Source organism: Typha latifolia, chromosome 3 (assembly GCF_019914945.1).
Source record: "Typha latifolia isolate L0001 chromosome 3, TyphaL0001v2, whole genome shotgun sequence".
In the NCBI taxonomy this organism is placed as follows: domain Eukaryota; kingdom Viridiplantae; phylum Streptophyta; class Magnoliopsida; order Poales; family Typhaceae; genus Typha; species Typha latifolia.
In genome coordinates this window covers 13,934,137-13,961,628 of record NC_133088.1, presented here as the reverse complement: position 1 = coordinate 13,961,628, position 27,492 = coordinate 13,934,137, and the positions used below count along the sequence as shown (strand labels likewise).

Sequence of the window (27,492 nt, the reverse complement as noted above, 5' to 3'; positions counted from 1 at the left end):
CAGCAAAAATTGTGAAGACTTGAAGAGGCAAAAGAGACTCCGTATGGTAATTTCGAGAGAAACTTTTAATAACATCCTATCTCTGAGGGTTCTGTAATCCAACGTCTCTTTTTTATTAATATTTTTCATCTAATATCTTGAATTAATTTAATCTAACTATTTTCAAATATAAGTGCATCAACCAAGAAATATTATATTCTACTAATTTTTAAAATATCTAAATTACCCTTTCTCTATTTCGCATAAGAGGTTATAAGCAATATTTGTGGCTGAGTTTGGTTTGGAAAATGAGATCAAGACCCTGAAGTTGAATCATAGAAGAATCAACATGCATATATTTGAGTACAATAAAGAGTGAACTGAAAAGTTCTACATGTTGATGACCTTCTCCATAATATACAGAAAAAGGAATCAAAACGTGTAATCCAATGTTCATGCTACAATATTTTCAATCTGCTCTTTACTACCAAAATGCAAAATGTGCTTCCACCCTTGCCTTGGATTAGATTTCCAGTCTTCTTACATGGAAACCTCACATTTCTGGGAGTAACTTAGCTGTTCGATGTCCCAATTCAAGTTGGCAGCAACACCCTCTTGACAAGGGAAGTACTCCTACATGAACAAGAAAACTAACTTCAATACCCTCAAGATAATCGTGACTGCGTAGAACAATGTCGAGGAATGCATGAGATGAAATACCGAACAAAGTAGAGTCGAGAGAATATCCTTGTTCAAGTAAACATATGTTTCAAATGGATACATAAATAAGTAAAAGTAGCGGCATCTGAGTTCATATATTTTGTTGACCTTTTATGTCGCTTGAAAGAAATTTGCCTAGTATATAAATCAAGCACTTTAATCATCCGAAACGACTGTTTGAGAGAAAACCAACAGCATAAAAGAAAAAGAGTTCTATACAACCAAGTGAATCAATTTATGAACTTGACAAGTACTACCTCATGGTAGATGCACAGTTTCTGGTTTCAGATGAATCTTATTTAAGGAAATCACATAAAAGAATCATCATAATATAAGATTATCCTGTCGCTCTATTTCTTCTGCATATCCTTGACAATCTAAATCATCCATAAAAGGAAAAGATATATGAGAAAACCCTGCTAGATATATGTGCCGCAAAGTTATGAAAAGCAAAGTTACATTAAGTGCATGGGATGAAGATTTAGATTGAATTTCTTCATAAATAAGCATATTTGTTGCAAGGGAAAGTCCTATTACCTCTAATTTCTTGACCAATTCCTTTGCAGTTGGAGCTAATACAATGATATGGCGAGCAGTAGGGTTGATGAAACCTTCCTCTACAGCTTTGTCAATGAAAGAAAGCAATGAGTTGTAGTATCCATCTACATTAAGCAATCCCACCTACAAAGTTTGAATGGTTAGAGTTAATGGCATGTAGTCAACTATGTACTTCCTACAATAAAATGCAAGAGCAATGAACCTGAATATCGTAAGATAAGTTTCTAAAATGAGTTTCTCTAGTCTTAGCCAAACAGAAAACAGAAGAGTAATATAAAGACACAATAATAAAGTAAAATGTTCCGGCAAAGGAGATGAGATTACTCAGATTGGTTTGTTTTGACAAAAACCAATTTGATAAGCCTCAATTCTTCTTACAAAAGTTTAATAGCTTTGTTGGACTCTGTTTGAAGCAAAATTAGACTAACAGGAAATTTAATCTAACAGCAAAGATGAACTACATATAGAAGTCAACAACATTCAAACAACTGTCATATCTTTCCCTTTCTATCTCTATCTTTATTCTTCTTGTTTGAATGAGCCCTCATTAATATGTCATCTTGTTCACAAAAATTAGTTTTAGATCCTTCTAGTCATGATGACATCAGAAGCCTCAAATTGTGGCTAGTTTGAAAATCTCAAGGATCTATTTATAGTTTAGTCTAGGTTCTAGTAGCTCAAAGATTTCTTGTTATTTTTTTGGCATATACCTTACTTTTCAACTTGTATTCATGCTCAAACTGGTAAAAGAAATAACAAATTAAAAAGCAAGAAAACAGACTAAACACGCACATATTTTTCTGCTAGTATGAAAAATGCATGAAACACTTAATTGACCAAGTGGAGGGAGAGAAAAGATCATTACTGGCTTGTCATGTATTCCCAGTTGAGCCCATGTAATTACTTCAAGCAACTCTTCAAGAGTCCCATATCCCCCTGCACAATAACCCAAATCAGCATTACCATGTATAATTCATGAAGATGCTTAATAATTTTCTAGCACAATATTGGATAACATATGCTTTTATCAAATATGTGTGATAATCAAGCCCTGCAGCCATTGAACATTACTATTAGTGCTAAAGAGCCAAGTGAAAAGCTTGAAATGTTAAAGAGCAATGAATAATTTTTTTTTTATTTAGTGTTCTACCTTCTAAATGCTCCACCTTACCAATTGGACTGTGAATTACATGAATGAAAATCATAAACGAAAAAAAGAACAGATTGCCAAATTTTGCGTTCTCAGTTTTGGATTTTGGATTTCTAGTGAAATGTAGATAGGTATGGCCTACTACCCTGTTTCCTATTTGTCTTTTTATCTAGACACTGAGCACTGAGCTCCATTACTAAACTCCATATTTGTCTTCCTGTGCAATCACCCTCTTCCCTGTAAGAAAGTATTTGGGATATCCCCTTTTATTTTCGCCTTGAGATATCAGTGACAAATATGCAGGCTTTTACACTAACCAGGTAATGCAATAAAGGCATCAGACTGTCTAGCCATCTCAGCCTTTCTTTGGTGCATATCTGCCACTGCCTTGACCTCCCCCACTGTCTCACCAGTTATCTGCAAAGGTAACAAAAGAGCACATAAATATCATCCTTTTCTGTTTTAATCCCCAGAAAAGTACTTTTAGCATAAAAGAGAGAGAGAGAGAGAGAGAGAGAGAGAGAGAGAGAGAGAGAGAGAGAGAGAGAGAGAGAGTCTCCAAAGAAATAATTTCATGGCTCATTGCAGAGAAACGGTGATGAATGTTGCAGGTGAGGGACAAAAGAAATTGAGACTATTTACAACAGTAGCTATACATATGAAAGGATAAAGAATAAACAAATCTTTTGAGCAGAATTCAACACAAAACAAGTGAATTAGAAAAGATTCCGAAGGGGCCATTCCAGAGAACAAATTGGCTAAGTCTTGTCACCTTCTTTGCAATGCTAATAATGTAAGAAGGCCATCCAAATGAAACTAGTAAAAGTGGAAAAAGGAAGAGAAAAAAGAAAAATGAAAGATTGCAATCAGTAAAAAGACAGACATACCTCTCGAGGCATGAGAGTCTTGGGAATCACCCTGCACATAGACAATAACATGACATAAATAACTACTGAGAATTAATCTTAAACTACTTGACCAAATAATAAATCTTCACATACCCAATGACATGCCTTCCACCATCATAAACAGCTTGAGAGACCAAACCCATCAAGCCAATACTCCCTCCACCGTACACCAGATCAATGTTCCTTGACACCTGAAACAAAACCAGCTAACTATTTCACACGAGGATAGATGTCACCTCGAAACCCACATTCTTGTGCAAGTAAAAAGAAAAAAAAAACCATGTCTTAGATTCTACAGGTTCCCAACTTTTTGTTTGAAACTGATCAACTAAATCCATATACGCACATTTGGTTAATGCTTAGGGGACCATGGAGTAAACGCCAACACACATTATTGGAAACAATGAAGGATGGTAATTAAGATGACAGGATATGTGGGGCTAGAAAGAAAAGAGGTACCATGAGAAGACTCCAAAAATTAGTACAGAGAAAGGGTAGAAATTTGAGTCAGCTAGATAGGTATTGTGATGTGAGAATCAAACTCCACTAGTAAATGTGATAGAGAGAGGCATTATCCATTATAAAAAAATGGCACATAAAACAAGCCAAGAAAACACTACGCCAAAAGCTACTGAAAGCTAACAAAAAAAGGAACAAAATTTCCAATGGCAAACACAATAATACTTCATAGCAAGCAATACCAACATCGTAAAAATTGCTTTAAGAAGTTGGAGAGGAATCATTAGCATGCATACCAACTCCATGCCAAGCTCAATGGCAGCATCGTGATAGGTCTTCTTCTTCCCTTGGCTGCTTCCACAGAAGACACATATCCTCTTGAATCTTGATGGTCTCATCTCCTTCTCCCTCTCCATTACTCTCTCCATTACTCTCTCTCTCTCTCTCTCTCTCTCTCTCTCTCTCTCTCTCTCTGGTTTCCTTTGCTGGTGAACGATGGCAAGGAGAGGAGAGAAGCAAATATCCACTACTAGGCTTGACCACTTCCGAGTGCGCCACCAATCGAGCCTATATCTATCTATATATACACACACAAACACACGCATGAAAGGGAAGGTTGCGCACGTGCGACCAGGTCCCACAGTACACACGTGCCAGCACAGGAGGATGGCCTCCCAAATCAGGTTGACACGGTTGGGGGTTTTAATGAGGATGGAAGGATCTCTTAGCTGTTGCTTTGTAGTACCACTTTTATCCTTAAAATTAATCTATTATTTGAACAACTTTGAATCTTCTCTCTATATTTATTAAAAATTTAAACCATACTTTATATTTCTTTTATTAATACTTAGTTTTTAAGAATTTCATAATACAACTCCTTATGTTTTCCGGTATGCATACAACATTTTGAGATGATTTAAACTAACCATAACCAAATAAAAGAGTATCGTTTAGTTTTTGGGAATATGATTTAGATTTAAGGTTTAATTTTTAAAAATAAAATTTAGATTTAGTAAAATAGGATTTAGTTTTGAAAAAATGAATATACTTTGAAATGTTTTCTTAAACTAGTGGTCACCAAATGAGTTTACGAAGGCTCCATCACCGGCAAGTTATCTGAAGAAGGTCCTAAATTTTTACCGTCTACTCTTCTTTTATCACCTTTCCATATCATTGAATTCATAAAAGCTTGTCGGAAATTCTTTATATATCGAACAGTGTGACATTAATTCTTTAAATCAAGTACTTGAGGCAATACTTGCTACTCTAGGTGGCATCAAATGCCTCATGCTGGGCTGGTTATGTATGCACATTGGCCTTACACACACACACACACACAGACTTCCATCAACATCCAATTTCACTTCAAAAATACCCTTGATTTGCATACATATATCCTTCAAAAATTTAATATTTACATATATACTCTTTGAAGGGTGTACAATCGCATCAGACGATCTGAATCGGCGACGACGGTCCAGATCATTTTGATGCGCGAAGTCACACTCTCACGTCGAATCCGCACTCAGTTCTAGAGAGAGAGAGAGAGAGAGAGAGAGAGAGAAGAGAGAGAAAGGGACCACACGTTTTATCTATAGACACGGAGTGAGAGATGGGGAGGTTAGCCAATCATTATTGGAGCAATAAAAGGTATAAGGATAAGTACACATATAGTATTCACTCCATTTATTATTTTTATCTCCTCATCATCTCTATGCTCTCATCTTGCCATGTCCACAGGAAACAATATGCGTTACACTCCATCCAACTCCCTCTCCAGACCAAGCATGCTCTGCTCCATCCACGCCATTCTCCCTCTCTCCCAACCACCACCACCACTAATTAATTCCCAGTTTGCTATTACTCACCCCTTCCTTTTTCTCCAAAATTATAATGACTTAAATAATATTCCAATGTCCACATATCTCCTCATGTATTTTTATTTGTCACTGGGATCTCCTAGGTGACCACTTCTGTTAAAATTAGTCCTCATTTCCCAAGACATCAGGAGCTAATTAATATGGCTTATGATTGCAGTGCCAGCGCTTAAGTATACAGTGGTTGGGAGTTGGGATCCCGGTCCATTCAACTCGGGTCCTTCTTCCTTCTAGGTACAGTTCGATGGGTTTAGTGTCCATTTATCATCCATATACCATCAGTTTTGGCAAAGTTGGCTAATATAATAAAAAGTTAATACTTATCTCCATGCTTGCATCATCTGAATGTCATACCAAACCAAACAAAAGCTTCAAGGGACACTCATCATTGCAGTGCAACACTACGCAAACTGGATTAAGTATTTGGTCTCTAAAAACCCAACACAGACAAAGCGTAATAACTCCACTTCCCAGGGCTTACTTGGCAGCACACTCTTGGCTGTGGTGCTTAGAGAAGTCCTGCAACCTTAGCTGCAGTGGATCTCTCAACTCTCCCTAGCTTTAGATTGATTGGTCCATTCATCTACCACTAGGAGGATGGATGCAGAGCATGTCCATCGACGACACTTTGGATGACTCCCACCTTCAAATGTTGCAGGGGCAGGGCAAGGAAGACAGAGGTGAAAGGAGGATATATCAGTAGGTGTTGCAATTTGATATGACACCGGCAAGATGGGACTTGTAACTTAGTGGACAGAGCTAGCTAATGAGCCGTCTCATGGAAAGAGAGTCCACGTCAGATGGGCCGCACAAATACTTAAAAGCTTGATCTCCATAGTCAAACACTTTAAAAAGTTTGAATTTTTTTTACATTTAACATCCGGCCTTTTTACCGTTTGGATAAAGATAGGATTTGAAGGTTTTCGCTTCATCTTGGTATGGAGCACCAAGTGTTTAATAGCAAAATTAAATTACTGTTTTGCTGTCGATACATATCACTTCACTCGACTCGTTATTTTAATCATTTATCTCCTCTCGCTCTCTCTCTTTCCTCGTAAATCTTTTGTTAATATTATTTAGTGTACTTTATTTATTAGTGAAAAATGAATTTGTAGAAATCAAAGAAGCAATAACCAATCTCTTTCTTGTTTGCTTTGAGTTCATAGGGTTCCTTGATAGGACTCGATAACTAAATTTTTTTATTTCTAATAAAATTCACTTCTCAATAAATAAAATATAAATTTTAATTAATTTTAATTTTATCATTGACATGATTTAAAACTATCATTTTTATCATTAGAGTCAAAAGGCACTTTAATCTATTAAATTTATATATAATTTATTTTACTCTAAAACTAATACATGGTTTTTTTTGCATCACATCAATAGTAATAATTATAATTTAGATTAGTTTACAACCAAACATCATATTTTTCTTGGCTTAATTTAATGTATCTAAATCAATACTAAGAAATAGTGTCAGCTAGTCAAGTTCGAAACTTAGCCTTAAATTAAATATAGCTAAAATTGGGATTAGTAATAATCAAACTATTAATCATGAAAAAAGAGGTATGATTAATATTTCTCTTGTCATTTGTAACAGAGCAGAAATATTTGATATTGAGGTCCCCTTCTTTAAGTAAGACTGCCTATATCTCTAGGGCAAATGGCCCGACAACCTTTTCTCTCACTCGTCTTTTTTTTTTCCTTCTTCCCCTTTCTTGATCGAAATACCTCTCCACTGAGCTCTTCAAAACTCTCTCTAATTTCTCTATTCATCATGTCAGAGTTGATGAGACCTCGCTCTTGGTGTAATTTTTCCCTTTGGGGCGCCGGGTGAGCGTTTTGGTTTCTCCTCTATCTTCTTCTTTAGAGATGTTTTGTGGGCAATGAAACCGTGGTCGACGAGCTTGAGGGATTAGGTGGCCACTATTTGGAACCTTTTTGAGCCACATATATCGTCTAGTTAGGCCCAATCTTGCTAATGACGTTCGCGCCTATTGGAGCTTTGAGCTCTTCTGCCGTGCCCCTCCCCTAAGGATACGGTAGACACTAGTTTCCCCTTTGGTGTTATCCATGGTCGACTACTTGTTGTTTCATCCCTCCTTTGCCTTCCTTAGCGTTAGAGCTACCCGGTCTGCTCCATCTTCTTTCTCGCCTCCTTGATTGTTAGTTGGTGTGTGTTGGACCTATTTCTTGTTCCTTAGCCAAGATCTCCTTACGACAACCTCCCCTACTTGCTCTGCTCCCCTCTTAGTTGGTCATTTGGTGATGTGGGTTGCCGACGCCTTTCCTCTCCCTTTCGTGGCTATGTGTGCGAGATTGGGGATGGGGTGACCCCCTTATTAGGCGAACCCAAGCCCTAGAGTAAGGGCTCGGGTTGAGCTAGTTGAGCCTAATCAGGTGGGTGGGTTAGGCTAGTCTGGCTTACCCTAGCCTGAGCTCATGGGATTGGTCTAGCCTGGCCAAGCCTAAACCCAAGTCCATCGCGATCCTTTTTCTATTCTTTTATCTTAAATGTTGCGATGCTAGTTTTGACTTAGTATTTTATTGCAGAGCTCTTCTAATCTAGCGCCCACCTAGAATAGACTGGGATTAGAGTGGAATAGCTTGTCACTAGAAAAAATGTAGTGCATCCGCGCAAGTGGACTATCTTATCTTACTATTGTTGCTTGATATGATATGTCACCCTATAATTTAGAATAGTCACATATGAGAGAGTACCTTGAATACTATAGTCAAAAATATTAATTTAATTCGGTGGTTAATATGACTGATAGTCATGATTGCTATACATATCTATTAGCATGATTGTGTATAGTAGCAAATATTACTCCATAATGATGATGTTTCTATTATGCTTATTTTTGTTGCATAATATCATGTTATTAATACATATGCACTATTACGAAGACAGTGACGTTTACGTCTCAATAGCACCCGGTACCTACTCAGCCAGAGTAAGGCGTGAAGAAATTATATTATATTATTATATAATAAAGTCTATGTTTGAGGTCTTAGTCTGTGGATCACAGATAATCAAACATATTACTCGCTGAGCAATGAGGTAATTTTTACTGTCGATTGACAAGTGTCAAACATTTTAGGGTATTTTAGCTAGAGATTAAATGATAGAATGATATAGATATAGTAGTACTTGATAACATAGGGTGAGGGTGTCTTTGAGTGGTAACTCATAACTGTCGCACAGGTAGTGTGATGATGTTGAGTCAATGGCTTCGATAGATAATATCGAGATGCGATACCGACTCATAACAATGCGCTTACGACTTAGATTCTTAGTATGCAGTGGTGGGCAATTAGTCAGTTGTTCAGAGTGTAATAGACATATGATTATATCGCTAGTGATGAAGCACTAGTTTGGCTTCTTGTACGAGGGAATAAGAATGGAAAACCCGAGAAAATCAAGAGGAAGAGCGTACCTTTGAGTCGCTCCACTGGCTTGGAGGTTCCATAGTTCAACTCATTTTTCCTGCCCCATGGCCTCTCATTTACTTTCACTCTTCCTCTAAACCCTCGCTTGAATCAAGATACTCGATCGACCTGACTTTCCCAAATGCCCACCACTGGCTTGCCCTCTTTCCGGGTCTTGATTTGCCACCTATTACGAGTATTTTTAATTATGTTTTACAACTTTAAACATAGTAGTATCATATTTAAGGTTAAGAAATGAGAGTTTGTCTGAGACTAGCCTAACTAAAATTTGGAGTTAACCTACACTCAAATGCCACCATATAGTTTACTAAATTGAACCTAGTGTTTCACAAAATTTTTGCAGAGAACACTTTGCTACTAGATCTTATTAACTGAACTTAAATAGACATCCACGTAGGTTCCTCGTTTCTGGTGAATCCCTTCCAAGCTCCTCACTAACAACCAGACCACCCACCCCGCCCGTTTGAGATTTTGACAAAAAGAAAGAAGAAAAAGATAAGAAGATTTTAGTCCTTTTAGTATTGTTTTTATACATATCTTAGTGTTACCCTAACCTAACATATATTATACAAATAATAAATAAAATGCATGGTGTGATTTACAAATATTAAAAGTATAGGGTGCAAACCGTAAACACATATAGAAATGATAGAGTATTAAGCGTAGATTTTCCTAGATAAAATTGAAAAGAATATTCAACCAAATAGTTGGAAGTTGTTGCAGCAAGTCAAATTATTAACTTTTTACCTCTAATGCCAATCCTAGTTTACTATCATATAATGCATGCATTTGTTGCATATATTGTTTTGCTAGAACTTCATGGGCTACACTACCTTTGACTGACTAATTACAAAGTGCTAATATATAATTCTTACTTCTTAAGATACTGGGATCTATTTCTTTTGTCGCTTATATCGTTGGCCGACATTGATATCTTCATTAGTTACACAAAGTAAACTTCTTTCTGAAGCATCGAATCTATCTCTTGTCTTAATTTGCTTGTTATGTTTGTCCATGTTTTGCAATATGTCCAAGTAGGCATCAAACAAGGAGATGGAGATGGTGAATGACTTAAATTCACAAAGATCGTGAGCACATGAAAACTGTCAGGCAAATGCTCGAGCAGTAAGCAAAGCCTACAATTTAGCCCTAAAGTTTTGGCTTTTGCATGATCTTTTTTGACTAACGTCTTGTTTATGTAAAAGATTCCAAGAGATCGAGGCACCAAAAGAAGGTTCTTCGATTGAATCATGACATCTAATTCCAATGTTTTTGAGTGTCTTGGATGGTGTAGAATTGGATAATCTGCATGGCATGGTGGATGCAAATTAACTAAACCTGCTAAAGTTTGGGCCTAGTAATTATCTTGGATACACTCTGCCAGACGTTCAAATTTCAGTCATTTTATGAGAATTTGGTACAATATGGATAAACACATAATATAAGGTTTGAAGTGAAAACCCTTGCAAAAAGATCAAAAATTTCCAAATACTTCCACTCTTAGATGGGCTGGTTAATGGGCCATAGTTTTAAAACACTATGTAAGATGCCACTCGAATCCAAATCCGATAAAGGTAAACGGATCAAGTCGGATCCGATATAATCAAATACGCCAATATTGTTATTGGTTTTAGAGTGTATTTGGATCCGGATAATTCTACCAATCCTCTCTTTTTTGCATCTCCATTTCCGCTGCTCTCACTTTCAATAGTTTCTACAATAGGAGAATCGACAAAAGGATCGAGGTAAGCCGTCCTTCTCGTAGAGATATCTAGGATTTATATTTATTTTGCCGTTATCATTTACATCTTTTGGCTTTCAAATATTCTATTTTCTTTTAATTCTCTGTGGAAAAAGTTTTTGGTGGTGTGTACTCTTAGATGGGTGCTAGTACAATCTGGATAAAGCTTTGGAGAAAGCAATTGATGATCCTGAATGATCGAATTGATCCTCAAGAACCTTGATTTTGAAGCCTCTTTTGCAAGGCAACAAGAGGTCTTCTCTTGTATCCTGCCACTTGGGAAACCCTTCTGTACTCACTCTTTCCATTCTCATGGATAAATTCAATTAGAATCAGACCCGAGTTATGGGGTAGACCAATATCACAGCTTGTGTGCTAGGTTTCTTCGTTTCACGTAATGGCTAATGGTTTTATTGAGGTCATGGAATGAGTTTACAAGATATCATCCGAACAGAGTGCGACATTAAATAAAGGCGAGCTTGCCAGTTGGGTCATTACATCCAGAGTTGGATTATAGGTTGAAGTCAGCTGACGTATAGATATTTATTCTTATTTCTTTTTTGGATATTACTTGTCAATAACAAGCGCGTTGTGTTTTTCTTATTATTGGCTTCATGCTGGCCGTCAACTCGTCAAGTGTAAATATATATTTTTCCAATTCCTAATTTCTTTTCTTACTTGATCATAGTTTACATAATATTGTACTTGTTCATCTACAACCATTTCATGTGCTAACGTAAGTTTTTGTTTTGCTTTACAGAAGACCAATGGAGAATGGAGGAAGATGCCAATGTAAGCTTGCTCTTTCATTATTGCGTATTCATCACGATAACTCAGACATGTTAATGATTAGAAGATATGACGAATAATAATGAGTTATTGATACTGCTGGTATCTTCTTACAGTTGATAGAGGGATTCAAATATTTGTCTATGCCATTACTAAGTAGATTTATATTTGAGTGTGGATGCTTGATTTAGTAAGTATCAATTCTACTTAAGTTCTCCAAGACCTCTGATTCTCCTGAGACATTCTGAAATCTGCTTAAACCAAGCAGAACTCTTTCATTGACATAGTTAACCTGTCACATTCACAATGTTCCGACTGTAATGCAAGTATATCATCTTGTTCTGTGAAGGGACAGCTTACATGGGCTAGATTAGATTTGAATTTGTATATATTGGTATAGGTCTATCTACCTCACCCTAAGCTTAATGCAAGTTAAATTCATCTCTCTCTCTCTCTCTCTCTCTCTCAAACATCAGCTCTTCTCCTCCTCCATGGACTCAGAGACATTCATTACTTCTTCATTATCGGGTGGCCCCGGCTCCACCACATCTCTCTCCTTGCTGCAACGTTCTAAAAGGCTGAGCTCTACCGACGTCCTCCTCCGCTTCTGCTGCCGCCGCACCGCCTGCATGAAGCATGCGGCCCATGTTCGCCATTGGTATGAGTAATACCTGAACTTATGTCGGAGCTGCTTACGATGAAACTGTCGAAACTGCGATGCGACGAGCGGCGAACGCCTCGACGTCCGTCACCGCCTCAACCGTGGGACTGGACGACGGCAATGCAACCGTCGGTCGTGGGTCAAGTGCCCACGTCAGTAACTCCTCTCCGCAGAACTCACCGGTGCCGATGCGGCAGGAGTTGAAGAAGCCGGTGCGGTTTACACCTTGAGAGGAGAAGGAATTGTGTCATTCTATTCTCAAAGTTTGGAAGGGTGGGTGGTCAGATAGATTCTTGACGCCGTTAAGTGTTCGTTTGTTCTTATACGAGCATATGATTGTATAGTTAATACTAATAACTTCTCTTATCTTGTAAGATAAAATAGAGAAAGATAAAAAAGAAGGCAAAGGACCTTATAACTAAATTATTCTAATTAATTTCCATCTGAGTTTGTTTCCTTTTGGTTGAAGCTAAGTTGGGTGGTTGAATATAATGCACTTTTTGGGACTGCAAGCAAAGGCAATGGATCGCCAGCCTCCATCAGATAATAAGGTCGTTTGTTTGAACTTAGTATTCACTCTGAAAGGACTCCACTTTACTAAAACTCTTTTCTATATTGTTAGATATCACTCATACCTCCAAAGCTTTGGAGGAACATTCTTGTTTTGCTTAATTAGAATCGGATGGTCTTTGGAGGACCATCCGATTCATAGAACCCTTCCAAACATAGTACTTACTAGACAAAGATCTTAGTTATAAAAAAAATTCAACTTTATTAGTCTTTTGATGACTTCTTCTAAGCATTTTTTTCTTAATTTACTCTTAACTACTTGATTTGCTTAATGGCATGAGTTACAAATTCCCACTCTGTTGTTCGTTTGACAAGCAGATGTTGAAGTCCTGGATAATACTTGAAGGTTTACAACTGACACAAGACTTCCTCTTGTTTCTTAAAGCATTTCCAGTATGTGTACTCTTTTCACTGAAGCAAAGCCTACTTGGCTTCATTTTTTTTATTCTCCTTGTACATTCTTAAGAATGATTCTTAAGGCACTGGTTAGAAAGAGAAATGGTCAAGTTAGGAGCTTGTAATATTTGAAGTAATGACAGCAAAATTTGTGAAGACTAGAAGAGGCAAAAGAGACTCCATGCAGTAATTTCAAAAGAAATTTTCAAATAACAATCTTGCTTTGAGAATTTTGTAACCCAACAAGTTCTTTTTTCCTTTCTATTTTATTTTATCTAACACCCCGAGTTAACTTCACTATTTTTAAACATTAGCGCATCAACCAAGAAATATTCTAAGAAATATTCTATTAAAATACTAATGATAATTTCCAAAATATCTAAATTACCCTTTCCTCTCTTCTCTATTTCGTTTAATGGGGTTATAACCAATATTTGTGGCTATGACCTCTTTCCCATTTCAGTGGGGGTATGAGTTTGGTTTGGAGAAAGAGATCAGATAATAGAGAGGGTTGGTGCGCTAAAGTGGAATATTGTAGCTTAGAAAGGGTTTGGTTACTGTTGATCAACATGATATATTTGAATCCGTATAAAAAGAAAGCATGATATATTTGATTAATTTGGTAATTTATCCAATAGAGTTACATAAACTATAAATTAAGATTAATGGCATTTAGTCAAAGTAATAGGGGTGGGGTATAAATGATTAAAACATAAGGTGTTATTTGAAAATTTCACTAATTTCAAAGCTAAACCCTGAAGTTGAATCATAGAAGAATCAAGCATGCATATATTTGAGTACAATAAAGAGCAAACTGAAAAGTTTTACATTTAGATGACCTTCTCCATAATTTACAGAAAAAAAAGAAAGAATCAAAGACGTGTAAATCAGATGTTTGTGCTATAATATTTTTTGATCTTCTCTTTACTACCAAAATGCAAAATGTGCTTCCACCCTTGCCTTGGATTAGATTTCCAGTCTTCTTACATGGAAACCTCACATTTCTGGGAGTAACTTAGCTGTTCGATGTCCCAATTCAAGTTGGCAGCAACACCCTCTTGACAAGGGAAGTACTCCTACATGAACAAGAAAACTAACTTCAATACCCTCAAGATAATCGTGACTGCGTAGAACAATGTCGAGGAATGCATGAGATGAAATACCGAACAAAGTAGAGTCGAGAGAATATCCTTGTTCAAGTAAACATATGTTTCAAATGGATACATAAATAAGTAAAAGTAGCGGCATCTGAGTTCATATATTTTGTTGACCTTTATGTCGCTTGAAAGAAATTTGCCTAGTATATAAATCAAGCACTTTAATCATCCGAAACGACTGTTTGAGAGAAAACCAACAGCATAAAAGAAAAAGAGTTCTATACAACCAAGAGAATCAATTTATGAACTTGACAAGTACTACCTCATGGTAGATGCACAGTTTCTGGTTTCAGATGAATCTTATTTAAGGAAATCACATAAAAGAATCATCATAATATAAGATTATCCTGTCGCTCTATTTCTTCTGCATATCATTGACAATCTAAATCATCCATAAAAGGAAAAGATATATGAGAAAACCCTGCTAGATATATGTGCCGCAAAGTTACATTAAGTGCATGGGATGAAGATTTAGATTGAATTTCTTCATAAATAAGCATATTTGTTGCAAGGGAAAGTCCTATTACCTCTAATTTCTTGACCAATTCCTTTGCAGTTGGAGCTAATACAATGATATGGCGAGCAGTAGGGTTGATGAAACCTTCCTCTACAGCTTTGTCAATGAAAGAAAGCAATGAGTTGTAGTATCCATCTACATTAAGCAATCCCACCTACAAAGTTTGAATGGTTAGAGTTAATGGCATGTAGTCAACTATGTACTTCCTACAATAAAATGCAAGAGCAATGAACCTGAATATCGTAAGATAAGTTTCTAAAATGAGTTTCTCTAGTCTTAGCCAAACAGAAAACAGAAGAGTAATATAAAGACACAATAATAAAGTAAAATGTTCCGGCAAAGGAGATGAGATTACTCAGATTGGTTTGTTTTGACAAAAACCAATTTGATAAGCCTCAATTCTTCTTACAAAAGTTTAATAGCTTTGTTGGACTCTGTTTGAAGCAAAATTAGACTAACAGGAAATTTAATCTAACAGCAAAGATGAACTACATATAGAAGTCTATAACATTCAAGCAATTTTGTCATATCTTTCCCTTTCTATCTCTATCTTTATTCTTCTTGTTTGAATGAGCCCTCATTAATATGTCATCTTGTTCACAAAAATTAGTTTTAGATCCTTCTAGTCATGATGACATCAGAAGCCTAAATTGTGGCTAGTTTGAAAATCTCAAGGATCTATTTATAATTTAGTCTAAGTTCTAGTAGCTCAAACATTTCTTGTTAGTTTTTTGGCATATACCTTACTTTTCAACTTGTATTGATGCTCAAACTGTAAAAGAAATAACAAATTAAAAAGCAAGAAAACGGACTAAACAAGCACATATTGTTCTGCTAGTATGAAAAATGCATGAAACACGTAATTGACCAAGTGGAGGCAGAGAAAAGATCATTACTGGATTGTCATGTATTCCCAGTTGAGCCCATGTAATTACTTCAAGCAACTCTTCAAGAGTCCCATATCCCCCTGCACAATAACCCAAATCAGCATTACCATGTATAATTCATGAAGATGCTGAAGAATTTTCTAGCACAATATTGGATAACATATGCTTTTATCAAATATGTGTGATAATCAAGCCCTGCAGCCATTGAACATTACTATTTGTGCTAAAGAGCCAAGTGAAAAGCTTGAAATGTTAAAGAGCAATGAATAATTTTTTTTTTATTTAGTGTTCTACCTTCTAAATGCTCCACCTTACCAATTGGACTGTGAATTACATGAGTGAAAATCATAAATAAAAGAAGAAGAGAGTAAAAAATTTACAAACTCAGTTTTGGATTTTGGACTTCCAATGAAATGTAGATAGGAAAGATTTACTACCCTGTTTCCTATTTGTCCTTTTACCTAAAGACTGAGCACCGAGGTCCATTACTAAACTCCATATTTGTCTTCCTGTATAATGACCCTCTTCCCTGTAAGTCAAGTATTTGGGATCTCTCTTTTTATTTGCCTCGAGATATCAGTGTTAAATATGAAGGCTTTTACACTAACCAGGTAAGCAATAAAGGCATCAGACTGTCTAGCCATCTCAGCCTTTTTTTGGTGCATATCTGCCACTGCCTTGATCTTCCCTCCTGTCTCACCAGTTATCTGCAAAGGTAACAAAAGAGCACATAAACATCATTCTTTTCTGTTTTAATCTCTAGAAAAGTACTTTGAGCATAAAACAAGAAAGAGGGAGAGGGAGAGTGAGAGAGAGAGGAAGGGGGTGAGAGTAGGGGTGAAAATGGGTCGGATTAACTCCGACTCGACCCGCTATCCGACCCGATTCAGATCGGATTCGGATAAAAAATTTCTATCTGATTCAGATACGGATAGAATTTTTGAAAAAAATTCAGATACGGATTCGGATACGGGTCGGATATATTTTTCAGATTCGGATACGGATATCAGATATCCGTTTACCCGCATATTTTTTAAAATAATTTACAGTTTTTAGTTTGCTTATTTAAATAGTAAATATTAATATTGTTACTAATAATATGTTATATATTATTTAAAGAGATTAATTTCTCTAATTTTATATATTTGACATACAAAAAAATTATTTGTTGTAAAACTATTAATAATTTTATATTAATTATATCTAAATAAAATATTATAATTATTTTAAATTCAATCAATATCTGTTTAAGATCCGATCCTTTATCCGAAAATTATCCGTATCTGTTTAGTTAGGATATGGTTTTAAATTTTGCTATCCGTCCAATATCCGTATCCAGACTAAAAATATGGATCCGGATATGGGTTGAGCACTATCCGATCCGTTTTCACCCCTAGGTGAGAGAGAGTCTCCAAATAAGTCATTTATAGCTCATCGCAGAAAAACAGTGATGGATGTTGCCGCCGGGGGGAAGAAATTGAGATTATTTATAACAGTAGCTGTACATATGAAAGGTTAAATAATAAACAAATCTTTTGAGCAGAATTCAAAACAAAACAAGTGAATTAAAAAAGATTCCAAAGTGGTCATTCCAGAGAACAAATTGGCTAAGTCTTTTCACCTTCTTTGCAATGCTAATAATGTAAGAAGGTCATCCAAATGAAATTTATATATATAGGAAAAAGGAAGAGAGAAAAGAAAAATGAAAGATTGAAATCAGTAAAAAGACAGACATACCTCTCGAGGCATGAGAGTTTTGGGAATCACGCTGCACATAGACAATAACATGACATAAATAACTACTGAGAATTAATCTTAAACTACTTGACCAAATAACAAAGCTTCACATACCCAATGACATGCCTTCCACCATCATAAACAGCTCGGGAGACCAAACCCATCAAGCCAATACTCCCTCCACCGTACACCAGATCAATGTTCCTTGACACCTGAAACAAAACCAGCTAACTATTTCACACGAGAATAGATGTCACCTCGATCAACATTCTTGTGAAAGTAAAATAAACCCATGTCTTAGATTCTACAAATTCCCAACTTTTTGTTTGAAACTGATCAACTAAATCCATCTACGCACAGTTGGTTAATGCTTAGGGGATCATGGAGTAAACGCCAACACACATTATTGGAAACAATGAAGGATGGTAATTAAGATAACAGGATATGTGGGGCTAGAAAGAAAAGAGGTACCATGAGAAGACTCCAAAAATTAGTACAGAGAAAGGGTAGAAATTTGAGTCAGCTAGATAGGTATTGCGATGTGAGAATCAAACTCCACTAGTAAATGTGATAGATGAATTATCCATTATATAAAAAAAAAAGGCAAACATAAACCAAGCCAAGAAAACACAATGCCAAAAGCTATTTGAATGCTTAAAAAAAGGAACAAAATTTCCGATGGCAAACGCAAACATACTTCATATCAAGCAATACCATCATCACAAAAATTGCTTTAAGAAGTTGGAGAGGAATCCTTAGCATGCATACCAACTCACTGCCAAGCTCAATGGCACCATCGTGGTAGGTCTTCTTCTTCTCTTGGCTGCTTCCACAGAAGACACATATCCTCTTGAATCTTGATGGTTTCATCACTCTCCCTCTCCATTACTCTCTCTGTCTTTGTTGTGCCTTGCCGGTGAACGATGGCAAGGAGAGGAGCGGAGCACATACTGAGGGGTGGAAAAAATTGACATAACCCGGCTCTTAATCAGGTTCGGGTTTAGTCTAATCGGGTTCGGATCATAAAGTTAACCCGCGTAAGACAATTAGTTATCGAGTCGTGTTCGGATTTATACCACTGACCCGTTTGACCCATTTAAGTATACGGGTCGGGTCGGGTCAAGTCGGGTATACCCGCAAACCTGCAAACCCAATTTGATATATAATCTTAATATCAAATTCTAACCCTAATCCCCCGAGTCACTTACACGCGCGCACACGCACACACACACACACACAGCTCATCAAAATAAACCCTCGGTCGTAAGAAACCCTCGTCGTCTCTCTTCACTCCTCACGCCTCACGCCGTCGTCGCCCGTCAGATCTCCTCACGCCGTCGTCGCCCGTCGGATCTCCTCTCGCCGACGCTTCCTCACGCGAGGTCTAAGACTCTTAATCTTCTTTTGTTTGCAATTACTTGTCGTATTTCAGTTTTGGAACTTAGAACCCTATTGTTGGGTTCTTTAGCGAATGTTTAGTGGAAAATAACTTTGCTGATTTAGCTATAGCTTTTATACTCTTTTGTATCTTACAGAATGAGGCTTTGGTCGTAACTGCGAAGTATAACTTCCAATTTGATGTTGATACTCGATATCCCTCTCTTGCTTGGAACATTTTTGTCCAATATTCAGAATTTCTGAACCCACAAGCATGCGTATCTTGACTGCGAATCCATCTATTTAGTTTAGTTTTAGTTTAGTTTAGTTTAGTTTAGTTTAGTTTAGTTTAGTGTCCAATGCTTTTATGGTATCTAGATCTATAGGTGATGCATACATGAAACATGTCCAGTATAACCGGTTTGTTCTTTTCTTTGTTTTTGTCCTCAAATTTCTTATACATCTACTGCTAATACGTAGAGAGGCAGGGTCTGATTCTAATTGAACTTATCCATGAAAAGGGAAACAGTGAGAACAGAAGGGTTTCCCAAGTGGTAGGGGAATAAAGATGCCATAGGAGAAGACTTCATTTTGCCTTGGAAAGAGGCTTCAAAATCAAGGTTATTGAGGATCAAATCCATCATCTGGGATCATCAATTGCTCACTCTAAAGTTTTATTCCCCATTTCATTCTTCTGTTCTACCTCATTGGCCAGATGTGCTAAGACTCACCAAAGAGTACAAACCACTGAAAACGTCTTCCATAGAGGATTAAAAGAAAATAGACGATTTGAAATTCAAAAGAGGAGAAGAATAAATTTTGAACCCTAAGAGCAAGGCAAGAACAACTAAAACGGATATAAATACTAGATATCTTGTGAGACGAATGAGCACTTGTCTTCTCTCATCAACTCTCCTATTGCAGAACCCTAGAAAGTGAGAGCAGCAGGAATGAAGATACAGAAAAAGTCAAGACTGACACAAAAATATACTGGCAGTCACCTGTATCCAAATGTACTCTAAAACCAATAATAATATTGACGGTAATTATATTAGATCCGACTTGATCCGTTTATCTTTAACGGATTTGGATTCGAGTTGCACCTTATAGTGTTATCTCTCTTTCCCTTCTCATCCATAAGTTCTATTAGAATCAGACCCGAGTTATGTGGTGGACCAATATCACAGCATGTGTGCTTGGTTTCTTCATTTCATGTAATGATTAATATTTTATTGAGGTCATAACCTCGATGAAGTTCATGGAATGAGTTTACAAGATATCATCCAAACAGAGTGACATTAAATAAAGGTGAGCTTGCCAGTTGGGTCATTAGTTCCAGAGTTGGATTATAGGTTGAAGTCAGCTGACATATAGATACTTATTCTTCTTTTTTATGTGTGGGTATTACTTGTCAATACCAAGCACTTTGTGTTTTTCTTATTATTGGTTTCATGCGGGCATTCAAGTGCATATATATATATATATATATATATATATTCCAATTCCTAATTCCTTTTCTTACTTGATCATAATTTACTGAATATTGTAGTTGTTCATCTACAACCATTTTGTGTGCTAACTTAAGTTTTTGTTTTGCTTTACAGAAGACCAATGGAGGAAGATGCCAATGTAAGCTCTCTTAACAGAAGTTTTTAAGATGATTCTGAACTTTTTCATTATTGTATGCTAAATGTTCCTATTCTAAAAGGCGAAATAATAAAACATATTCAACCTCTCTGAGATAATGATGATTCCTTTTCTAAAAGGCACTTTGCATTTCCTTGTTCAAGCAATAGTTAAGATGTATATCAAACTAGTGTATCATCAAACTTGTTGGTAGCAAGAGCATTGGAAGCATCCTGTTGGTGTTGCACCATAGGTCTGCTGTACTTTGTCGTCATATAATGATTCTTTGGAAGCATCTTATCGGCATTGCTTTGCAAGTCCGTTTTTCTTCATGCCACTTTTATAGGATCACTCGCGCTGGAAGAACTCCTAGAACGAGAACCTATGGTGCTTATTAGGTTTCCTTTCCAACTGCAATTGTTTCTATGTATAGTATTTGATCTTTTGAAAATATATGATAAGTACGAACATGTTAAGGAGTAAATGCTATATATATTATAAATTCTATTTGCGATTGGTTGAGTTGCCTTTTTCTAATGTTAAATCATGAATCTGCGACTCATAGTGACATGTTGACATGTCTAAACTCTTTTATGACAGGGACCAAAGAAAGAAGAGGAGGAATTCAGTACAGGTCCCCTCTCTGTTTTAATGATGAGTGTTAAAAACAATACCCAGGTAAGAGGTTCTCTTGTAAACATGTCTATATGTGGGAAGGAAGTCATATCTGTTTTACAACTATATTATCTCCTTTTGCCTTAGTAGTCTGATTGAAATACAAGCCTCTTGAGCATTTATAGTTTCTCAGAGCTTGTGACTCCCTTGCTTTATTTAAGGCATATTCTTCTAATTATACTAGTTAAATGATATATAAAGTAATAGCTGACTGTTCATTGGATGGTCAGTTTATAAATTCAAACTAATTAGAAGTTGACCTTTTATTGTTTCATCAGGTGCTCATTAATTGTCGAAACAACAAGAAGCTTCTTGGCCGTGTTAGAGCATTTGATCGCCATTGTAACATGGTTCTTGAAAATGTTCGGGAAATGTGGACAGAGGTATATCAGAAACATTTTCTTTTTCTAGTTTTCTTGCTTTAGGATTTACACTTTGCTAAGATCTGTTTTACTGTTGCAGATACCCAAGACTGGTAAGGGTAAGAAGAAAGCTCTCCCCGTAAACAAGGATAGATTCATTAGCAAGATGTTTCTCCGAGGGGACTCGGTCATCATTGTTCTTAGGAATCCAAAGTGAGGATCCACTTTTCTCTCATACCAACTCATCTCTTGGGATCGCAACGATGATGTGTATCTGTTCTTTTTTTGGGACTAATATGATGGTTATCTGTAGTCGAGATATGAGTGACCTGAAGTCTACTTCATGTTTTCTGTTGAATGATGTGCCCTATGTCTTAGAGCTGTTCACTTCGACATTGATATCGACACTGATGCTAGAAAGTATTGTGACATAATATTCACGCTTCTTTGGATTTAATAGGCGGTCAATTTTTTAATTGTTTTATGGTATTGACTTCTATCGTAGCTATCAATCTACTATACATATCGATCAATCCACTATACATATGAAGTTATTTCTCAAGCAGAACTCTTTCGTCGACATAGTTAACTACGTCACTTTCACAATGTTGACCATGTAGAGAAGCAGGTTGTTCTGTGTCTTGATATAAGTTCCGAGTATAAGGCAAGTGTATCAGCTTCCTCTGTGAAGGGACAGCTTACATGGGCTAGATTAGATTTAAGTTTGCACATATTGGTATAGGTGTCAATCTACCTCACCCTAAACTTAAAAATTCCTCTCTCAAATATCGGCTCTCTTCCTCCTCCATTAGACTAAAGAGTAACGAGGCATTCATTATTTCATTAGTATAACGAACTTTAGTGCATCAGCTGTCTTCCTCCTCCAGCGAGAAGTCCGGCTCGGTTGGCTTCTTCAGTGACTTAACTTGGCCGTGGCCGCATGCCGACCTTTTCTCTCTTTTACTCCTTTTGCTTGCTGCCAGCCGCGCCACAAACACCGCTGCCCCGGGCGGCCCCGAGTCTACCACCTCTCTCTCCTTGCTGCAACGTTCTAAAAGGCTGAGCTCCACCGACGTCCTCCGCCGCTTCTGCCGCCGCCACGCCGCCTGTATGAAGCATGTAGCCCATGTTCGCCATTGGTATGAATAGTACCTGAACTTATGTCGGAGCTGCTTGCTATGAAGCCGTCGAAACTGCGACGCGACGAACTTGAGATCCTCTGCGACGAGCGCAAACGCCTCGACGTCGGTCACCGCCTCAACCGTGCGAGTGGATGACGGCAATGCAACCGTCGGTCGTGGGTCAAGCGCCCACGTCAGTAACTCCTCTCCGCAGAACTCACCGGCGCCGATGCGGCAGGAGTTGAAGAAGCCGGTGCGGCCGCCTTGAGTGGTGTAGGAATCAAGACAGCCACGGATGATGAAGAGCATCTCGTTGACAGGATCGAGCTCCCGGACTAGGGACGTCCCCTTGGTATACAGAGCTGGCTTGAGTCGTTCACAGATAGCTTCCAACATTCTCTCATCCATTTCGTCGAACAGTGGTACCTGCTCAAAGAAAATGTATGGAATATTTATGAGAAATTTATCATCATGAGAGAGAGAGAGAGAGAGAGAGAGAGAGAGAGAGGAAAAATGGATCAATGCATACTCTTCTAACAAGATCAACACAAAGGTGGCGCTTAATGTCCCTGCGAAGATCCTTTGGCAGTCCTTCGAGCAAGGCTTCTTCGTCTACTCCTCTGGTTGCAACCCATCTGTACTGATGATACCTTCTCACACACTGCTGCAGCTCTGGAGGTAGCTGCCTATGATGCATCCATTGCTCCGTGTCAGTCCTCTTTATCCTCCATTCTTCGAGTCGGATCATAGTTGATTGGAGATAAGACTGCCAAACATATAAAATACGATTATGGGTCAACTGGTTATCTAATAGTTCCTTCGGTACAAAAATAAGCATCAAACCTGAGTTAGAACCTTAGCATATTCTTTTTTTTAATATATAACATATATAATCAGATACAGTTTTATCATTTCCCTGCATCAAGTAGATTACAAACTAGTCCGTGAGGAAAAATTTACCTGCATATTGCCAATGAGCAAGCCAAACAGCACCAAACCGAGAATGGCGATGATAATCGCGAAACATATTTCTCCTATGAAGATGCTTGTAGAGAGATTCTGGCCCAAACAGCTGCAAAGTTTTGATAAGAAATCATAAAATTTCGAAATAAAAGTTTGTACTCGGAGCAAATTGAAATAATTACCTCAGGTTCTTCAATCCCCACCAAAAGCAGTAGAAGTACTTCTGGATAAATGGCGATGATGTTACGTTAAAGTTCAAAGCCTCAGCGTAGATTCCAAACTGATAGAAATTGTTATTTGGATCACATAAATTCGTTATATTGCTTGACTTATACCACCTATTCCTATTACTGCCAATTCTACTGCAGTCGAAGAATGGATATTGGCAAGATGGGCCATCAAGACGGCAGACCTCTCTCCAGCATGATTCCTGGCGATCAACTGACAGGAGATACCACACTGCTCCTAATACCTGAGAAATATTAGGGGAATTAAGGAAACACAATAAAGATGATAGATCAATCTTTACTATTATAAAGTATGTTACTCTTTGGCTAACTAATATATTTATAAAGCAGATAACAACTACCACTTCATTAGGCATGCATATTTTTTTATTATATGATGGATTTACATGGTTTCATTATTGGAAATTGTTTGATGTAGCGGGTGCTCATAAATTATAATCATCTACTGTATCAACTAAACTGTTAAGATCTATCAAAAGAAAAAAGGAATCAATTCGATGCGAAAAACAAGTTTGCTCTACTTACATGGCTTGCAAGCATGTATAATATGAGGTTGTATGCAGCTCCTGCCCATGCAGTTTCTGTAATGACTCCAGTCGTCATGACAATCTGCTTTGAGAGTGGGAAGATCAGGAAAAGCCTTGTTAAATATTGGAAGATGATGGTAAAGCGTAGAAGGTTGCGTTCCTTTGTCAGTGTAGATCCCTTAAGGTTAGGAACCACAAACCATATCAGAAACTGCAAGGAAAAGGAGATGAGGATTACCTTCTTTCACTGTTATAGCACAGACTGAGAAGGAAAAGAAAAGGAAATTCTAGTTTAAAGTCATGCAATGATTCGGTTAATATAATCCGGTTATCAAACGAGTAATCAAAGTGGAAGTGTAACTGTAGGATTATAAAGGACTAATGGCTGTGACGCAGAGCATCTCCTCTTAAATGAAGCAGGTCATAGAATTAGCCAAATCACCCAGATTGGATTCTCTCTGTGCTCATGTTTAGTCCTTATCATATAAAATTTTGATCCTTCTACATCACCTCGATTGAGGTGCAACATAAGGGGTGCAACATAAGGGACCTTGATATGAAAACTGCTCATAGGTTTTAATGCAAAACGAGTTATATACAGTATTGTTAACTCCTTTGCATTGTTCCCCGACTCAGAATCGTACTGTTATCTCTTCACCAGGTATTCAGAAAAAAGTTTTAACTAGATGTCTTTTTTACTCAATTATCTGAACATCTAAGAGAAATCTGTTTCCTAAAACATGAAAATGAAAGAGAAGAAAATAGTATTACTTCAAGTTGAAAGAATGATAGATTCGCGAAATTAAACGAAGTATTGTACCTGTGGTAAAGGCAGTGCAGCAAGGAGATCAAGCCAAAAGTTCTTGGATAGATACCTCGAAGAAATCTTGGAAGGATCAATAACAAGCTCACCTCTCCCAAACACTCGTGAGGATGGAGCAACAAATGCTGTTCGAAAGCGAACAAAAATCTGGATTGCATAAAATACATCCGCTAGCGAGCGTACTAGTGTGAGAGATAATGCATTTGAAGTGTGCATGTCAATACAGTTCATCTGTTTGGTTCCAGGCAAGTAGAAAAATAAAGGATCCACAAAGAGCGAAACGAGGCATGAGACGAGAAAAATCTTGTTCCAGCGATGAATTATATGCCCACGAGGGTCGAAGAGCTTCTTTTTGACATGTATCAGAGACTCGTAATCCTCAGAGAAGACTCGAGACAGTACTTTCTCTTTGAAGGATTTGCAGGAGTTCTCCGGGCTGACCTTTGACGTCGACCCACTTTTCCTTGTTCCTTCAGTATTATGAGTTTTCTTGGTTGAGTAACTTGGACTGCATCTTGCAGATTGTGCCACTTCAACATCATCTCTAAATCTGATTCATGCAAGAAAATGTAGAGAATTCTAGTTGTCATAACCTTTGACTATAAATCTCTGAAACTATAATCTATGCTGAACTTAAATATTGAAAGAATATGAGAAAAGAAGAGGTGCTTGCTTGATTTAGAAGAATTGATTAATCATCAGTTTTCTTTTTGCATTAACGAATGAACTAACATGGCAATGAACTTGAATCATGGAAGAAAGTTTCTTGCCGTAAGGAATCCTCGTCAATGATAGAACTCGTACAAGACTGAACTAATGATATGTATTGCAGATGAAACAACTTTAGAGAAACAATTCCAACTCAGACAAGAAGAATCTACAACATTAACCTTAATGAAGAAAAGTAGCCATTCCATATGCTATTACTGATAAATTGAGAAAGCTGACCTCACAGATCTCAAACTATTGTAACCCATGGCGCGCTGCGAAAACTCTTCTTCTAAGGCACCATTCAGTTGTTCTAAGGTCTGGAATATATGTATGGAACAAAGGTCTTCAGAGAGGGACAACAACCGAGTGCTCAGCCTTAAGAATCACAAAAGTTCTAGAATAACTACTTTTTTAAAAGATCTTGTGAGTAGAACTGCCAACTTGCATTAAAGGCACAAAAGGTCCCTCCTCCGGGATCTGAAACATACGGCAGCCTCATGTGGCTATGACATTTCCAATCTTCTCTCCTTTAAAGCACTTTTAGTACCATTCACTATTCTTCGTCTTGCTTGCATGTAATCATATGCTCCTCAGTATGTATAGCTTTTCAAGTAATATGAAATTTCAAGGAAATATTGGAAGAAATGTTATTAATTGATGATAGATTGGGTAATTATGAATTGGAGAATATATCAACAAAGTATGATGAAATACCGAGAGACTAGCTATGATATATTGTACTCATGACATACAAGTGATCTAAAATTATTCAGCACTAATCATATATGCTCCCAGCTGTACTAATCCAGATTCTGTTGAATTTCAAACAAACTTTATTCTTCTGCTATTCCATTCATTATCTATTATCCGGAAAGTTTGTACCTTTTTGCATGAATAAGCTGATGAGCGACGACTTTAAAAAATGAAAAAGGTAAAAATAGAGAGAATTTAATCAGGTTTTGGACTACCTGAAACACCCAAGTTTCAATCATGCCTCTAGTGAATTGTGGAGGATATTAACACCTACGAAAGTAAAAAAAATTTCTTCTGGTTCTTATTTGTCACAAGATTATTTACATTGACAGGTATCATTGAGAGCCAAGTATGAGTGAGAGGTCACCCTTGTTTCCTTAGCTGCATACAGCATGAAGCATGTGAATCTTTTTTCTCTTTTCCATGGTGCCAATTTGTCAATTGCAATTATTAAAGCTATTTTGTTTTCATGCAACCATGAAATAATTTCTGACTTCTGATCAGTATTAAACAACTTGTCTTCACACCAGCCGTCAATAGCTGAAGTAGCACTGGGGGCACCTGTACTGAACTTTGTTTGAGAAGTCAATTCTTATTAGGGTTCATTACTTAGATCCATGAACTGTTGTTTATTTTCACCTATTCCCTCCTATTTATTACTTGTAATATTTTAACTCCTCCAACTATCCACCATTTCTCACCCTCTTGTCCACGTAAAAAGAAAATATTATATGGCGACAAAAA

At 37.1% G+C, this 27,492-nt stretch overlaps 4 protein-coding genes and 1 long non-coding RNA gene across 7 annotated transcripts; 2 read left to right on the top strand and 3 right to left on the bottom strand.

Annotated features, from left to right (window-relative positions):
- Window positions 1-307: 307 nt before the first annotated feature.
- Window positions 308-4,330, bottom strand: LOC140784701 (cytokinin riboside 5'-monophosphate phosphoribohydrolase LOG1-like). The gene is made up of 7 exons (XM_073132229.1): window positions 4,071-4,330; window positions 3,409-3,506; window positions 3,295-3,325; window positions 2,725-2,824; window positions 2,123-2,193; window positions 1,237-1,380; window positions 308-612 (listed from the first exon to the last, which is right to left on the bottom strand). The coding sequence occupies exons 1-7, from the start codon at window positions 4,200-4,202 to the stop codon at window positions 520-522; spliced, it is 669 nt and encodes a 222-aa protein (XP_072988330.1). The 5' UTR covers window positions 4,203-4,330; the 3' UTR covers window positions 308-519.
- A 6,487-nt stretch (window positions 4,331-10,817) lies between these two features.
- Window positions 10,818-12,700, top strand: LOC140784930 (uncharacterized). Its single transcript, XR_012108339.1, has 3 exons — window positions 10,818-10,852; window positions 11,609-11,640; window positions 12,114-12,700. It is a non-coding gene; the product is annotated as an uncharacterized lncRNA (long non-coding RNA).
- Window positions 12,701-14,127: 1,427 nt separating this feature from the next.
- Window positions 14,128-18,482, bottom strand: LOC140784702 (cytokinin riboside 5'-monophosphate phosphoribohydrolase LOG3-like). Its single transcript, XM_073132231.1, has 7 exons — window positions 18,331-18,482; window positions 17,677-17,774; window positions 17,563-17,593; window positions 16,436-16,532; window positions 15,835-15,908; window positions 14,949-15,092; window positions 14,128-14,340 (listed from the first exon to the last, which is right to left on the bottom strand). Exons 1-7 carry the CDS (start codon window positions 18,430-18,432, stop codon window positions 14,248-14,250), a joined length of 639 nt encoding a protein of 212 aa, XP_072988332.1. The 5' UTR covers window positions 18,433-18,482; the 3' UTR covers window positions 14,128-14,247.
- Window positions 18,483-18,757: 275 nt separating this feature from the next.
- On the top strand, window positions 18,758-22,059 carry LOC140783760 (uncharacterized). Of its 2 annotated transcripts, none has more exons than XM_073130790.1 (5): window positions 18,758-18,944; window positions 20,547-20,568; window positions 21,166-21,243; window positions 21,519-21,623; window positions 21,703-22,059. In XM_073130790.1, exons 2-5 carry the CDS (start codon window positions 20,551-20,553, stop codon window positions 21,817-21,819), a joined length of 318 nt encoding a protein of 105 aa, XP_072986891.1. In that variant the 5' UTR covers window positions 18,758-18,944; window positions 20,547-20,550; the 3' UTR covers window positions 21,820-22,059. The 2 variants fall into 2 exon arrangements, with proteins under 2 accessions (XP_072986891.1, XP_072986890.1); XM_073130789.1 differs by having other exon boundaries at window positions 20,544-20,568.
- Window positions 22,060-22,262: 203 nt separating this feature from the next.
- Window positions 22,263-26,473, bottom strand: LOC140783758 (protein CNGC15b). 2 transcript variants are annotated; one of them, XM_073130786.1, is made up of 8 exons: window positions 26,233-26,473; window positions 25,282-25,834; window positions 24,460-24,672; window positions 24,099-24,158; window positions 23,869-23,966; window positions 23,684-23,795; window positions 23,253-23,489; window positions 22,263-23,149 (listed from the first exon to the last, which is right to left on the bottom strand). In XM_073130786.1, exons 1-8 carry the CDS (start codon window positions 26,259-26,261, stop codon window positions 22,469-22,471), a joined length of 1,983 nt encoding a protein of 660 aa, XP_072986887.1. In that variant the 5' UTR covers window positions 26,262-26,473; the 3' UTR covers window positions 22,263-22,468. The 2 variants fall into 2 exon arrangements, with proteins under 2 accessions (XP_072986887.1, XP_072986886.1); XM_073130785.1 differs by having other exon boundaries at window positions 23,869-24,158.
- Window positions 26,474-27,492: the final 1,019 nt, after the last annotated feature.